Genomic DNA, 16494 nt, shown 5'->3' on the forward strand with positions numbered 1-16494 from the left:
TTGAATTTCTTTGGAGGAGAAATTCTAGAGGCCCGTGTACTGTGCGATGTCAGTGCATGTTAAAGAACCCCAGGCGGTCGAAATTTCCGGAGCCCTCCACTACGGCGTCTCTCATAGCCTTAGTCGCTTTGGTGCGTTAAACCCCATAAACAAAACAACAAACAAAAAACCACGTAGGGAGGCTTAAGTTCTCTTAATGTTTTCTCTCGATTCTGGTACCATGGTTGTCATGGCCACCCGAGGTGCACCGTCAATGGGAGAAGGCTCACTTGTGCAGACGGCAACAGTCTATATTCAATGGCCCGCGCGCGGGTGGCGTGGATTAAGTGGAATATATAGGCTGTGAAGTGTTTCCGCGGGGGCAACTTTCACGTAGTGTCAACTCTTTATAAAAGAAATCGAAAGGCCATGATCCTTGACCGCCTGAAATACAAGTTTTCTCGAACACAGCGTTTACAAATTGTCATTTTGTAGCAGACGCGCTCAATTTCTTTAACCTTCTATAGCGTGCATTTTGATTCCAGCATGCCTTTTATTTCTGTCACTGTATAATTCTAACAGAGCACATTATAACTACTTTAACTTTTTTTTTCACCCATGAAAAAGATGTAGCCCAAAAGTAGCCACATAGCCAAAACAAAATTTATGACGCCAACTCGGACAACAAGTAGCCCAATTTGGCTATTAATAGCCCAATCTGGCAACCCTGCCTTTGGCAGGCACCGCGATATGCATTTCTGCTAGCCTAGTGTAGCTTTCGCTACAAAATGAGTATTTGAAAGCATTGATTCTAGCGCTGTTGTACTATGTTAGTGATTCAGCCTTATGATGTCTTCTTAGTCGCGTTGTTATCGGCTTATTAATTAATCAGGGCACATGCAGAGTTTATTTTCGAGTAATGAAAATAAATTTAAATCTTAGATTTTTTTCTTCTTGTTTGGAATGTCTGTATATTTTGTATTGACATCAGAGCGGTTGGAGGGTCAGTCGAATGATATTTATTAAAGATCAGCCGCACAGCTTTTGACTGATCGTTTCCAACACATCGATGTTATGTTTTGTGTAAGGGTACCAGATGGTCCACGCGTACTCATGTTTGGATCTAATGATAGATGTGTGGCCTAAAAGTAAAACTTCACGGGTCAGCTTTTAATTTATCTGTAAGCAAGCAAAGTTTCCGAAAGGATGTCGTGCATATATTTGTTATATGCTTATTCCAGCTAACATTATTGGTTGTAGTAGCACCTAATTATTTTTCTTCATTAAATTACTTGAGCGGGTAATTTAGAATTTTATACAGAAATTATACAGAATTTTGTCGAGGCGGTACAATTCTGCGAACTTTATCCCAAGAAAAACAAAAAAATATCAGCCGGCATAATTTATTGTATGTTCTGCGCTGATCGTAAGAGAAAATTTTATTCAATCCGCTGTGTCATCCACTTATACTTTCTCCCTGAGAGTAATTCGGTGAATAAGCGACCTCTTTCACCTAGACGATGAGACACCGCCAGTAAACCCATGACGGTAAGAATTATTTTGCCAGAAACTCTTCCATACTATCACTTCACGGCATTCTCCATGTTTTGAGTATTGAGTGTACTCATGGCTATCCTTTCTTTCGCTTCATTCAGGAAAAGACGTCTTCGCCGAGCTCTGTCCCTGCAAGCAAGAACCGCTAACATCGTCGCGATGAGTATGCATAATACGGAGAAGACCACGTAGAGATAATTATATGACCCCTTCGTGTCGCGGAAGAAGCCTGCGAAAGAAAACAAAAGGAGCAAGAGCATTATCTCGCTGAGCGTCAACCTTCTTTTTTGACGCAGTAGTGAAAAAGAGCAAAAATCATAGTGGACTCACCAATGATTGCTGGTCCGCAAAGCCACACAGGAATAGTTGTCAGGCCGGCCACTCCACAGCAGAAGCTAACCTTAATCACTTCCATGTAGTCCCCCATCAGAACAGTCTTAATACACAGGATGTACCCTTGGGCTAACCCCAATATAGTCGTTAGGGCAACGAGCTCGCCGAAGTTCGTCACTAGGGGCAAAAGCAGGAAACAGACGGCGGCGGTCAAGAAGGCAGCGACAGCCATGGGGCAGCGGCTATGGTGGATCTTGTCGGAAGCAAAAGGCACCACCAGTCGTCCAAAGAGGAGACCAACCGCATTGTAGATCACAATCTGGTTACCGTGATCAAGCGTCCATCCTTTGTCAACAGTATAGGCAACGATGGTTATTGAGAATGTCACGAACACATACTCGGAGACGAGTGAGTAGAGCACTAACACATAGAAGGGCAAGGATTTAAAGCTCTCTAGCGCAACCTGCGCAATACTGGTCGGCTGCCCCACGCAGTCACCAGAATGGCGGCGCTGCTTGCTGTAGTGCGAATCATTTGTCTCCTCTCTGGTATTAATGTCAACAACTTGTTTGTTCGAGATTCTGCAAAGTTTAGTCACACGTGCTGTCAAGCTTGATAATGGAACCCTACAGGGTCGAGGGTGTCTTATTAGCATGATGAGGGGTACAGTGTGGGACACTAGCCCTCCAGCTATGAGGAGACAGCCTTGCATTCCATAAACCGCGGTGAGTTTCCACAGTAGTCTTGTGCCGGCCATCCCGGACGTAGCTCTGAAAGTCCACATGATAGCAGTGGCCGTCCCGCGGTACTCGTCGAAGTAGAGCAGCAGGTACAAGCAGAGGCCCAGTAAGGAAACACCTAAGCCGGTACCTGAAATATAAGGAACAAAAAGCGTCAGCCATATGCGTTAAGGGTTTGTCTATAGTACCAACCAGATGCAACATACTAGTAATTGTCCCCTTGTGAACAAAATTTCTGTTAACTGTTCGGAGGAAACACGTTATCGCGATACTCTACGATGCTGTTTGAAAGCTGGAGGGAATAGAACACCAAAGTTTGAGTCGTTCCCTGTAAAAGAGCCCACGAACGAAGCGTGGTTTTAGCAAGTTAATATCGTTTCCTGCAAAACATTTTTCTGTGATTGGACACAGTAGCCGCCGATCGTCGATGGCAAATAAAAATAAACTGCAGCTTGTTTGAAGAATGCAGCGTTTTACATCTATCTGTAGGGGAAAGACCAGCGGAGAGGAAAATTTGTTGTGCGCACCTACACGCTGCACAATGACCGCTCGCTGCGGTGATGAACCGGCAAGACATAGTGAAGACTTGCGTCTGCAACATCGCTAAATGTAAATTACTGCTGTGATCAGACGGTTGTGCACAGGGAAACTGGCGTTTTCTTTTTTTTATGCAGTCACTGTAACAACCGTGAGATGCCGCAGTTAGGACTCAGGGACGAGCTAGCAAAAAAAAAAAAACTTCTTCCTGTGTTCATCTTCATGTATGAGTTGGAAGGATTCTCATGCGAAGTTATCTTCTTGTGGCCATGGCGCCAAGTGTACGCATGCAAACTCACGCTCGCGAACAACTTGTGTGCTAACTCGCGAGTTAAATGCAGAGCCCCAGCGCCGCGGCTATCGAGAACTGTAAGTGATGGCGAAAAGCACATTACGCATGTCGAACGCGTCGCTGGCCAGTCAGTCTGCGCTTCTAAGTGTCGTGAATGTGTCTTCCTTGTCCGAACCCTTTCGCGCAGTTAAATCTTTTTTACCATCAAGATGGTGAGCGAGTTCATGGTACAAGCAGTGCACACAATCTTCAAGATGGAGCATCGAATAGCGAATACACGCGTGCATAAAGTGCGCAGAAGCATTTTTCGGCATATTACACTCAGTATGAGATCACTGAACTTACGAAAAAGGAGACCCAAGTGTAACTCCGGTGGGTGTTGTCATCTGGTTTTCATACTGTTAACCATTTTTGAAGCAAATCGGTGCTCGTTATTCCGAGTAGGTACTGATTCGTCCAACCAAACAAAAGGAGGCCGAATTTATTGCCCATGCGTTTTGTTAAAGGCAAGATAAGACGAAGCGAAATACCTTTCTACAATTTATAGCAAGTTCACGTGGCGAAAACGGAGCAACACCGACGAGTTCACTCTGAGGCCAGAGGCTCCGTTTGAGACGCGCTCTGCAATGTTGGCTATTGACCTCATTGGGGTCCTGAGCATCTCCTAGGCGAGTGTAGGGTATGTGTGTAACGTCACCATCCGGTTTCCTCGAAAGTTCTTGGCGCATAAGACCTATTTCATCCTATTTTGGCGTTTCGACCGGTCGGGTGAGCACAAAAATACAGGTGAAAAATGACTGCTTCGAAACTGAAAAGTTAAAAAATAAACTCGGAATACAGGCCCTGATGAGGGCTGTGTTTAATTCTAGAGGTTGTGCAAAAAGACCATAAAGTGTTATCAGTCTTGTTGGAAGTCATCAATTTTTTGGGATCTATCCCATTTGGCAGCTCAAAAGGGAAATCAAGTTTATCTAGCCTTTTTGTGCTGTGTTGCAGTAAAGATTATGTACCACGGTTGCGTGTTGCAGATTTGCTAAAGATTTTTATCGGCATGATCTGAGGGAACTTTTTTTAGAAAATATTCTGAAAGGAATCTTGACACTTCGAGATGAATTATCTGATGAAAATTCACGCCGAGTGCTGAAGAAAATGAGTTGTTTTGATGTATTCGAAATCGAAATATATATGTTTGTATTACAAATTGCGGTACAAAACATACACGTGCGAAAAGCCGGCGCCTCCCTTGGTGACAACTATTTAAATAAATGGAAGAAAAATTTCCTTTTTCGCTTTTTACCAGTGAAGTTGTGTGCATGCTGCACGTTTCACTAAAAGCTACCTGACGGTGACACCTGCCTGCTCTATTCGGTTGGAGGAGTTCCAGCTTCACGACAAGACTCATTTCCTTCAAAATCCGCCTAGAACCGCTCTCATACTGGGTCCTCGTTACTACTATTCATATATATAAGAGGCCACCTCTATCGTCTCGTGTGGCCGGAATACTCCTGTGTTTTTCGCTTTCCCGCTCCTGTGATTGGCCTGGCCTCCTAGTGAAGCGCCCTAGGAGGCGGGTGGGCCACCTATGTGACGTCACCTGCGGCGTGATCACAACCTGCGCGTCGGATAGTGATCAAACTGACCACCATGGCTGGTGGAACCTAACTTTAAGTAAGAATAATAATGTTTACTTGCACCACGCACAACAACACAGGATGCTGGAGGCCTTCAGCAAAAGCTGTCATGAAGACCACTTGACGAGGCCGCTGGCCCCTTATGCTCTGGTAATTCTATAGCGGCGCCTCAAATTATGGGTTCGTCGCCCGGGATGAGCAGCCAGGGTCGCACAATGACCACCACTAGGAGCACCTGCCATCGCAGGGCCGTGCCGAATCGCTTTACCGCTGTGCCACTGTGCCAGGAGGATAATGAGGACTTCCAGTGGTCTATGAACATAAAATAGAGGAGAACCTTCTGCATATTTGGTAAATAACCCATTATGCTACGGCGTCATAACTTAAAGAGGAGCTGAAGTGTCCCTCCAATTTTTTTTTTTTTTTAGCAGAAGGCAAGCTAGCGGCTGACGCCGGATTCACGGTAGAAGAAATGTGATCTGACGACCACCCGCGGCGAGAGCGGTTCATGTGGCCGTACGCATCAGGCTTGCACGGGAGGCAACACTGGCAGGAGTGGCGTCTTTGCGTACTTTATTCTGGGCTGCTATGAGAGTACCTGGAAAAGGCGCCTGAGTTTGATATGTATTTGGCGTTCGCCTCGCTGAAACCGGCCTTCCCGGTTCGAGGCGCGCTTCCTTATGTATCCGCTCAGATTGCGCGCCATATTTAAAATTTACGCCGCATAAGCGACCGCCCAAATGGTAATCCCAGCGGTGGTTTCTGATCCCAGAGTTTCATTACATAGTAACATTCGAAGTTAATGCTGACCACGCCAGATAGATTGGTACCTATAGAGAGCACTGTAGGGCCTAGTGATACCATGTATAGATTCGGGCACGAGGGCCCTCGATACGCCCGTTGAACTTCCAGTTGGTGCAAAGTGTGCATGGTGAGATGAAACGGCTGTTTAATTCGCCGAAGGAAGCAACAAAACATTGGACACAACTCCTTTGCGCGGTCATCCAAGGCGGCGAGCGACGTTTCATTGATAGGACAGCGCGTGCTTGTGCGGTCAGAATGCAAAATATTCGAACCGTGACAGGTGTGAAAGCTATTTTTTTAAAAGAATTATGCGTCTGCTTACGAAAAACAGGTATTTCTTTGACTGCGGACTGCGGCCGCAAATTATCAGTGCAGGTGCCTCTGCTCCAAGGGAAGCTAAGAGAATCGGCGCACATTGCAGCCCGTTGAGCGCATTACTGCTCCTATACCAGCGGTTTTCTCATCGGGTCACATGCCACCCCGTAGGAACACGTTTCTTCACTACCCTTAACCGCGCGTTATGCGAGGCGCGTATGGAAGATGTGCGAATAAATCATCCACAGGTAGCTGTCGTCAGCGCGTAGCCAATGGCGATTGCGTTGAGGAGCATCTTACCTAAATATTTCGGTAAAAGGTTTATTTGCTTCATATGTTACTTTAAATCGATAATTAAGGCTCGAGACTTTTTTTGCGCTCAAACATTTTCTACCTTTTAAGAATGCTTCTAGACTTGAAGATAATGACGGTGGAAGAAGAAGCTTCAAGAAGGGGCAACGATGTCACCATGTTAGAAACAGTTGCCTTACTAGCCAACACAGTACTGTTGCAGCGCTGGTAGCTTCGTATGTGCAAGGTGTTGCATCGGAAAGGACAAGACGTGTTTCTTTACTTACAAGGCGTTGCCAGCCTTAGTCTTAGGTCACGGGGAGGAAAGGGCAGTGCGAGAATGGCAGGAACAAAATGGACAGCAAGAAAAATAATTACAAGATACAATTTAAATACGAGAAATTTCTGGGTTTGTAATAGTGAGATAAAATTGATTTCCCCGCTTAATTGCGGTTGGCAAAGTTGAAAAACCGCCGACCCCACCCCGTAACCTCGAGCTCTACCAAGCGCATGCCGACCACGGCGGGCATTCCTCTTAGGGAGAACAAATGAACGATACTCTGTCTGACACAATTAAGAGCAACAATTGCTGCAACAGCAATAACACCAGTTAGGAACGAATTACGCTAAGGAATCGAGATCGTCCGACGCAGCAGCAATGTTACGAGTGAACGTTTTCTCACGCTGGGGTTGGAGAGATATTCGTGCATCTTGTCCCGAACGGAACAACATGTGGGAGACGTTCCCTCACGAGGCCGCGCCCCTGTGACGGCGAGCGGAAAATCCGCGCCGGGACGTCCGCGCGCGTCGAGTTCCCGAGCCCAAGAGAGAGCTGTCTCCTACGCGCGCGCTCAGCCATCACGACCTCCGTGGCGCTCGTGTCGCTCTCTTGTTGAGGTAACTAGAAAGGGCACCCTGGGGAAACAAACCCTAAAAGGGTTGAAGCGAGGCGTATCCCCACAGAATAAAGCATTGAAATTATTAAATTTGCCTCAAAAGAATTGCAGCAAAACTATTGCCAATGCAGCAGGCAATGAAAAAAATCTTGATCCCCATTTTGACCAATACGGAAGGCAAATGAAAAAAAAAACAGCCAGGGTGGCAGAGAGGAACGAAAGGAAGCAGCCGAATTTAGAACAGAAGATAAAACGCGGTATTGATAACAATGCGCACAAAAAGGTTTACATTGATGCCCATATGCCAGTCCTAGTGTAGAAAGCCGTATGATGCATAACTTCCCCCATATCTTAAACACAATTGTCGTACAGTTACAGAAATAGCAAAAAAATCCCAAAGTTCGTAGAAAGTATACATTTGTCACGCGTAAATTATCAATAGTATACAAATTGCTAGAGACCTGTATGGCGAAGCCTGCGTAAGGCTATTGCCCCATAAAGATTTTTTCACGAGGGAGAACAGACACCAAGCATGCTCGATCACTTCAGCACAGAACGAAATCTACGCAGAGTATTAACGGGGAGGGAAAGACGCATGCAGTTACTTGCGGATAATGTCACAACTTTGTTAAGAGTATCTTGCTTAAATTTTGAGCATGTTGCACCTTGACTGACTGGCCGGCATCCTACTGTACTGGCTATGAGAGCATTCAACTCACTTATCGGCGTCTCGGTGGCAAAATAAGCTAGTTTTTAAACGCGTTGGTAGTGCATGAAAATTCAGTAGGTTTTTTCGGATGATTATTACAGGTCGTAAGCCTAGTAACTAAATTATTGCAACATCTTTGTCTACTCCTTCGTATACATGTATTTACAAGCAAAGTCAATACATGTATTTCAGTCGGTCCGTATTTCAAGTTAATTGCAGCGCCCACACATTATACGCGTTTTATTTTGAAAAACAGTCCGGGAGTATTTGCCACCGAGACAAGTTAAATGCGAGCCTAACGGATTGTCCTTGAAGGATCAAGTATGCGGAAAAAGTGATTTCCGGTAACACTGGCAGATTGGACAGCCGCAACCCAAGCTACTTTTTGTTAGAAGTCTAGTGTTTGACGGAAACCCGTCTGGTCGGGATGGTACATGACGAAATTAGAAGGCGCCGACCAAAAGAAAAGATGAGATGACGTTCCGGCTCCCCCACGGGAGCCTTGTTCACAATGAGGCAGAACGTAGCTGCGTTGTCCATTTTATACACGGCGCAAGAGCGAACCCAGGCACCTGGCGCAGATTGGGGGCAAGTTTCCGTCATTCCGATTAAGCGTAAGCGCTGTCGTCTGAATAATCAGCGATTCCAGATAGAGCCGTGATATCTTGTCCTTTTCTTTTTCGATCACACGTGCCTCTGCCCAGTCTATGTTGTGTTTGGCGGATACTGAGTGCTCGGCAAACGCATTTTGATCTGCACGCCGGTTTTTGACGTCATTCTCGTCATCACGCAGTCTCCGCTCAAAGTCAGCAGACTCGCCAGTGTACACAGACGGGCATTCCGCACATGGGATCGAATAAATAACACCTGGGAACTTTTACTTCTTCAGTTTATCTTTGACGCGCACAAGCTGACTCCTCAGCTTTCGAGCGGGTACATGCGCGGTCTTTACATCGTATGACCGTAATATGCGCGCCAAAGGTTCGCTGATGCCAGGGACATAGTGAATCGCGGCTCGTTTCTGGGTTGCGGGATTTGCCTGCAGCCTGAGACGTTCCAATTGACGCTGTACAGAATTCCATGACGTGTACAGGATAGCCACAGGTAGACAAGTCTCGCCGTACACGTACATCTTCAGCAATCCGGTCTTCTCCTCTGGAACACACCTCTTTTCGTCGGAGGAGCGAAGACACCACAGAACGTTTCTGGCAATCAGGGTGAACGGACTTAAAATGGAGATAACGGCCGGTGTGCGTGGGTTTCCTGTAAACAGTTAAATTTAGACGTGAGGACTGTCAAGAAACGAGAATATCTAAAAACGAATATCAACGGTGAACTGTATGATAGGTTCCAAGTTGTTAAGGTGAATAGCAAAGTAATGTAATCCACCTTTCTTCAGCATGCAAAAACAGTCATCCACGTACCTCAGGAACACGTTCGGGGCAGGCGTGAAAGACGCAAGGGCGCGGCCTTCGATTTCTTCCATGGTCAATTGGCGACCGTCACGGAAATTAATGCACCCATGGCGGCTCCATGAATCTGCCTGAACGGGACACCCTCGAAAGTGAAGTACGTGTTTGACAGGCAGAATCTGAGAAGGCGGATGAAGTCATGCACATCTATCGGTGTTCTTTCTGGCACTGATCGGTCTGATTCAAGGGCGGCTGTGCATACTTCCACGGCAAGGTCAATCGGCACACTCGTGAAGAGTGACTTTACGTCGAATGAAACCATGATTTCTTCGGCGTTGATTTCAAGGTTTTTAACCTTTTCGATGAAGTCATGGGTGTTGCGTAGGTGTGTAAGGCTCCTGCCGACGAGAGGGGAGATAACTATGTGCAGAAACTTGGACAGATTCTGAAGCGGAGAACGCGTGAAATCTACTGTGGGGCGCAAAGGGACGTCAGGCTTGTGAATCTTTGGTAGGCCGTAGATCGCCGACGCTGACCCATTCTGGCACAAGATGTAGTAGTACAGCGACCTGTGCTGCGGGGGCACCATTGGAAAGACATCGGCCAGCAATTTCTGTAGTTCTCTCTGCACCTTGGCCGTCGGATTTCGAGCGAGACGAGCGTAAGTGCTACCGTCCTCCAAGACGGCCAGCATTTTCTTTTTGTAGTCGCCCTTATCTAGAAGCACAGCGGCATTCCCCTCGTCCGTCGGAGGTATCACAATATCTGGATTAGCGCGGAGGCTTGTAATAGCTTCATTTTTTTGGCGCGTAAGGGGAGAGATCGATGAATGCAAGCGTAGCTTGGAAAGGACGCTCACCACGCGTGTGCGGGCTTCTTCTCGACGCGACGCTTCAACCTGGTTTAAAGCATTCTCTGCAGCACATATAACCTTCCTGGCGTCGGGGGCGGCACCTGTGTTGAAATTCAAGCCCAGGCTCAAGACAGACATTTCCGCCTTGTTCGGCTGGTAGGAGGAAAGGTTGCGCACAAACGCTTTGGGGACATCCGAAGAACTATTTCCCCGACACAGCCTAAGCCTCTCCAACTTGTTCTCGTGAGCAAGCTCAGCTTGTCGCGAACGAAGGCCAGCTTGGAAGTTTGCATGCAGTTGTATGCTAGTGAATTTGCTAGTGTATATGCTAGTGTAGTGTTGTATGCTAGTGCACAGAGTTATCTCCCCTCTCGTCGGCAGGAGCCCTACACACCTACGCTACACCCATGACTTCATCGAAAAGGTACGTGTACGGCGAGACTTGTCCATATGTGGCTATCCTGTACACGTCATGGATTCTGTACAGCATAAATTAGAACGTCCCAGGCTGCATGCAAATCCCGCAACCCAGAAACGAGCCGCGATTCCCTATGTCCCTGGCATGAGCGAACCTTTGGCGCGCATATTACGGTCATAGGATGTAAAGACCGCGCATGTACCCGCTCGAAAGCTGAGGAGTCAGCTTGTGCACGTCAAAGATAAATTGAAGAAGGAAAAGTTCCCAGGTGTTATTTATTCGATCCCATGTGCGGACTTCCCGTCTGTGTACATTGCCGAGTTGGGTGACTTTGAGCGGAGACTGCGTGATCACAAGAATGACATCGAAAACCGGCGCGCAGATCAAAATGCGCTTGCCGAGCACAGAGTATCCGCCAAACACAACATAGACTGGGCAGAGGCACGTGTGATCGAAAAAGAAAAGGACTAGATATCACGGCTCTATCTGGAATCGCTGATTATTCAGACGACAGCGCATACGCTTAATTGGAATGACGCAAACTTGCCCCAATCTACGCCAGGTGCCTGGGTTCGGTTTTGCGCCGTGTATAAAATGGACAACGCAGCTACGTTCTGCCTCATTGTGAACAAGGCTCCCGTGGGGGAGCCGAAACGTCATCTCATCTTTTCTTTTGGTCGGCGCCTTCTAATTTCGTCATGCTTTTTGTTAACGAGGTGATCTCTGGGGTGGAGCCTTCTATTTTATTGGGAGGAGAAATGAAGAAACAAAGAGCCCCAATTGACAGCCTTTTCTGCGGAGGTCCGAAAAGGCCTTTTAGACTTGCAATAAATGATCTGTTTTTTCAATATTTCGCTAGCGAAAGCCCTCCCAATTGTGCTCTGCAGTTTTGGACTCACGTTTACACTAAATAGTTAATTTTGGCGCTAAATAATTTCAAACAAGATGCACAGTATTTAAGATGTAACTTTTACGTCCTCAATTCTGGAAGGAAGCTGATATCGAAAACGAGAACTCCTCAGGCATTTGCTTTCAAAATTAAGAAGATTAAAGCAAACTATCAGTATTATCACGTCATGACCACAGGTGGATAGAACTTGTGGTGTGTGATTACTTGATAGCTAAACAATATTTTCGTCTACGTAAGCAAAATACAGTGCGAGAAAAATAAAAATTTTACCGACAAACGTCTTAAACCAGGTGACCAAGGCATGTCATTTGTATCAGTCCATTGAAGAAGGCTCATAGTGTCAAGAGTGACGACAATAGCAACATAAGGTAAAAGAGGAGAATCAGGGTAGACCTTGTAAAAAAGTGCCCCCCGGTAGTCTTCATTAGCAACCTGGTGTGGCTGGAAGCATGAATGAATAAAAATCTTAACCTGGAAAGCCAGAAGTAACACTAGAGATCGCTTAGGCTATTAACTTCAAAACATAACAAGAAACCTCACCCGAACATAAAATGCTAAAGAAACTTGTTATGGCTTTTACAAGGTACCTGAATGAGCCAAGAAATATTTTTCATCACAGCTGACATTGAACACTCCTGATTATGCAATACCTTGCACTATGTTAAGCGAAAACAGCTGAAAGATGCACCATACAGCACACGTGAACTCACCGTATATCACGCCAAATGTAAATGTCATCCAGGCAATGCTGGGCGCGAAAGCAGAAGCCACAAGGCCGGTAGAAGCCAAGAAACCTCCTATGAGGCTGATATGATAGACGGATAACTTGCTCTGCATCTGGGTGACAACCAGACCTGCAAAGGCACGCATAGTTAGACATCGAATTCCCCGCAATTTCACAGTACTTCCGGCCACATAGAACAACAAAAAAACGTAATGCTGCCTAGCTCCTACTCATCACTGACGAATAGGGGCCGCCTTGTTCGGCCGTCTTGTAAAACAGGAATAACTATATTAGTAGTAGTAGTAGTAGAAGACGTTTATTCGGCCAATATTTACAGGCCGACCATGTCGACCGCCTGAGCGACCAGAAGTCGCTGTTCTTCCTCCCCTTCAGCGCCAAGCCAGTCGAGCCAGGTGGTGATGGATAAAGAACGTGGGGGGTAGGAACCCGACTGCTGAGCAGCCGGGCAATAGAAGAGGCAATGGGAAAGGTCCGCATAGATACAGGGGCAGTTGGGACAGGAAGGGTCCGATCGATAGCGATAGAGAAAGAGGCGAGACGGGGTGATGACTGCTTTCATTTGAACGTGCCGAAGAAGGCGAGCCTCCGGCACTGTGAGTGATGGATGAGGGGGAGGGTAAAGGCGTTTGTCGAGGCGGAGCTCGAGGTAGACCTCTTTTATGGTGCGGCGAAGGGTGAGTCTCCCACCGTCCTCCGAGGGCTCGGGCCAGGGGATCAACGGTGCCCGGAAAAGTGTCTCACGGGCGAGCTGATGAGCCAGCTCATTGCCGTCAATCCCGAATGCCCAGGGACCCAGCGGAGGAAAACGATGGAAGGCTGCAATGCGGAGACCACTCGTTCGACCTCCTGTTGAAGAGAAGGGGTTAGGGTCGTTTCTGTATGTGCTGTATAGCGGCTTGTGAGTCTGAATAGACTGTGTACTCTTGAAGAGAGCGAAGGACGGCAAATGACTGGAGGGCACGCGAAATGGCGAGGACCTCGAGGGAAAATGCATCCGGAGGGCGTAGAAACGGCGCGCTGGTGTGAGTTTCAGGAGCGGGGAGGTGGGGGTGATACAGGGCGGAGCCGCAGGAACCTCGAGGAGCCACGAAGGAGGCATCCGTGTAAGCTACACCCTGGGTATAAAGAGAGGGGAATGGTGCTGTGCGGCTGCATGACGACGGCCGGCGTGCAGAACGGGGGACATGTTGGACGGAAGGGGGAGGATCCGAAGATTGGGAGCCGGGGTGGGAATAGGAGAGGTAAACGGGGCGCAGGGAATGGGCGAGAAACCCGCTTGAGTCAGTAACCACTGACCCTGACGGGTAAGGGAAAGCCGGGCAAGCTGCGAGTCATGATGGAGAGAGAGCAGAGAACGGAGAGGATGAAAGAGGCCTGTTTCAAAGATCTTTGCGGTAGAGGTAGTGATAGGGAGGTTGAGAGCTGCCTTGTAGAGGCCCACAAGGGCAGTCTCAAGAGAGTTAAGTTGAGTCTGATCGAAGGAAACGTAGGGTGCAAAGTACAAGACCTTGTTGAGGGCCAGCGCGTGGGCAACTCCGCACGCATTAGCCTTGTGGAGACCTGAGCGCCGAGTGACCACGCGCCGCAGGAGGTGAGTTACGGAGTGGCAGGTGGTGACAGCGTGGTGGAGGGCTTGCACGTTCTTGGCTGCATGCAAAGGAAAGCCAAGAACTTTGCACTGCGTGACGACAGGAATGGGAGAGCCAGAAAGGTGGAGAGAGACGAAGTGGTTGTGTGAGCGCTGGTATGAGGAATGCTTGAGGAGAAGGAGCTCGGATTTTTCAGGAGCAGGAGAGAGGCCAGCAGTGGTGAGAAAGGAGTCGATGAGATCTAGGCCACGTCGCAGGGTGTCCTGTACGTGACCGGGAGAGCCGGACGAACATCAGAGAGTGATGTCGTCGGCGTAAAATATATGATGCAGGTCGGGAATTTCAGCTAGCTGGGAAACTATATTAAACATATGCCAGGGGCGATAGATAGGGGAGGTGGGTGTTGCTAGTTAATGCTGCTGGTGTAGTAGTGATGTTTTAATCGCTGTTTTTCTTGCTTTTCTGTTGAAAAACAAATGCATATCACTTCACAGCTACATGCCGCATATCTAAGCAATAAAATGGAGCACTGTCACTTTGGCTTCCAAACGAAAGAAGCACACGATACCTGTGCTCATGCGGCGTACGTCTCGGTGGCCTGTAGCTGGGCTGTTTCAGGAAAGGTGGAGTTGTTGAGTGGCCCGGAAACGAGCGTTCATTTTTCACTTATACAAGCTTCAAATATACACGCAAACCTGATGGGCTGCTTTGAACATTAAGCATCATTAAATGCCCAAGTCCAGCAGGGGAGAACCAGCTACGTGACTGGGCAGAATAGGGGGAGCCGCCTGAATACGGGGCCAGGTTTAGCGAAAATTTCCGCTCTGTGAGTAATATCTCCCGGTCAGATGGGCCGTGGGAGCTGCATGTTTCAGTTCGTTCGGTCTGAAAGTGATCAGTCAATAGGCACTCAAGGTAACAGGAAAGGCTTCAAGTGCACTATAAATATTTAATGTGTTTTTATTATTTTTCTGATTATTGCGTCCAAGTTTAAAAGCCGCGTGTCATTTCACGTTTTCAAAATTCAGGTTAAATTTTGTCGTTTTCATGGCTTAATCCAGGTGAACCCCTTGGGCAACAGCGCGTTTTCTACATCTTATACTTTACCCGATGCCTGGTCCACGCGTCCTAGAGAAATTTTTAAGGTTTGTATTTGGTCGGCTTAGGTTTTTCATTAAGAAATTGATTGTTTCCAGCCACTAATTAAAACATTGAATGCATGTAGGCGCTGCTTCCTGAAGTTGTATAGCCACCTTGAAGCGCCCTGCAGCGGCACGCGCTAAGAGAACAAATAACCTTGAGCGGGGAGTCTTGCTGGCCCGGCAGTCAAAACTACAGTCTGAGGCGCTCTCAAATAAATGCGACCGCACGGCGTCTGGTTCCTTTGCGCGCCTCATAGTTGGCGACTTAAGAAAGCAATGACAACCGGCGCACGGCAGCTGTACCTTCGTGTGCCTGCTCGTCATGGACCTACCGGAATATGAGTGACTCCAGATCACACCCCATGACGCTTTCCGAGTACAGCTGTGGCTATTACGCCTGCAGAGCCCCATCTCGTGGTTAGCGCAAGCGTAGGCCAAGCTATACGTCAACGGAGTGTCGTCCGAGATTTGGCGGTTCCTCCTCGCGAAGTGGAAGCTGCCCGCCAACATCTTTTGCTAGCTCGAACTTCCATCTCCGGACGACCACCTGCTCAATGGACTGGAGCAAGCATTTTCCCGTTTTTATGACCCTTCGAACCACCACCTCGCTGCCAACACTGCGCCCCATATTTGGACAAAGGACACAAATACGGCTGCAAGCACCTGTCAGACAGTGGCTTCAGCTCAGCCTTCCTCGCACACTCCCGTGAGACCTCGCGAGCTATTGAGGACTGAGGTACCGCTCGGCGAGGGCCCTGTCTCTTTGACTGGTACTTCGGCCAGCGAATCCCCATCGCCTTCCACGAACATTTCGTCGGCCCCCCATGCCTGCGTCGGGCGCGGCCCACTCTTCCTGCTGCCGTCAGCCACACGCACACACAACACCGTCTAGCTGCGTCGGACTATCGGCTTATTTCCAGGCAACAGGAGGCCCCGACAGAGTAAGGCACTCTGGAGGCTCCTTCTGCACATTATTTTTTTGTAAACACTTCTGAATAAATTTCAAAATCTCATCAGAAAAGAGCACTGGAGGACGGCGAAGAAGGTAGCCTGTTCTGTGCAGAATCTGCGGAGCGAAGGCCGTTGAACACCTTCAGCGCAGGTAGAGGAGTGAACCGTGAGAAGAGCCTGCGAACTGCGGTTCGCTGGGGCTGCGATGTGGCGTAGCAACGGCACAGGTTGGGCAGACTTGAAGGTTGCAGGCGCGATGGGGGCGAGAAGGTAAAGACGCAAGCTTCCCTTGCAGTGAGGTCAACAGCACTGGCGCGTAGGCATAGAAACGGTGAAAAATCGTTCCGTGCACGCAGGACAAGCTGAGGTGAATGGCGGCTGGTGGAGACGGAT

General features: G+C 48.0%; 1 protein-coding gene across 1 annotated transcript in view; it reads right to left on the bottom strand.

Annotated features, from left to right (window-relative positions):
- Positions 1 to 1133: 1133 nt before the first annotated feature.
- The window catches only part of LOC149361769 (monocarboxylate transporter 12-like), a 100630-nt gene continuing 85269 nt past the window's right edge, over positions 1134 to 16494 (bottom strand). The window contains exons 3-5 of the mRNA XM_089572807.1: positions 12385 to 12528; positions 1864 to 2736; positions 1134 to 1762 (exon numbers count right to left, since the gene is read on the bottom strand). Of these exons, the coding sequence (XP_089428933.1) occupies positions 1563 to 1762; positions 1864 to 2736; positions 12385 to 12528 (1217 nt within the window). The 3' untranslated portion in view covers positions 1134 to 1562. The remainder of the gene's footprint in view (positions 1763 to 1863; positions 2737 to 12384; positions 12529 to 16494) is intronic.

The sequence above is a fragment of the Amblyomma mixtum genome, chromosome 2, assembly GCF_055824585.1.
Source record: "Amblyomma mixtum isolate Tamu chromosome 2, ASM5582458v1, whole genome shotgun sequence".
NCBI classification, from domain to species: Eukaryota; Metazoa; Arthropoda; class Arachnida; order Ixodida; family Ixodidae; genus Amblyomma; species Amblyomma mixtum.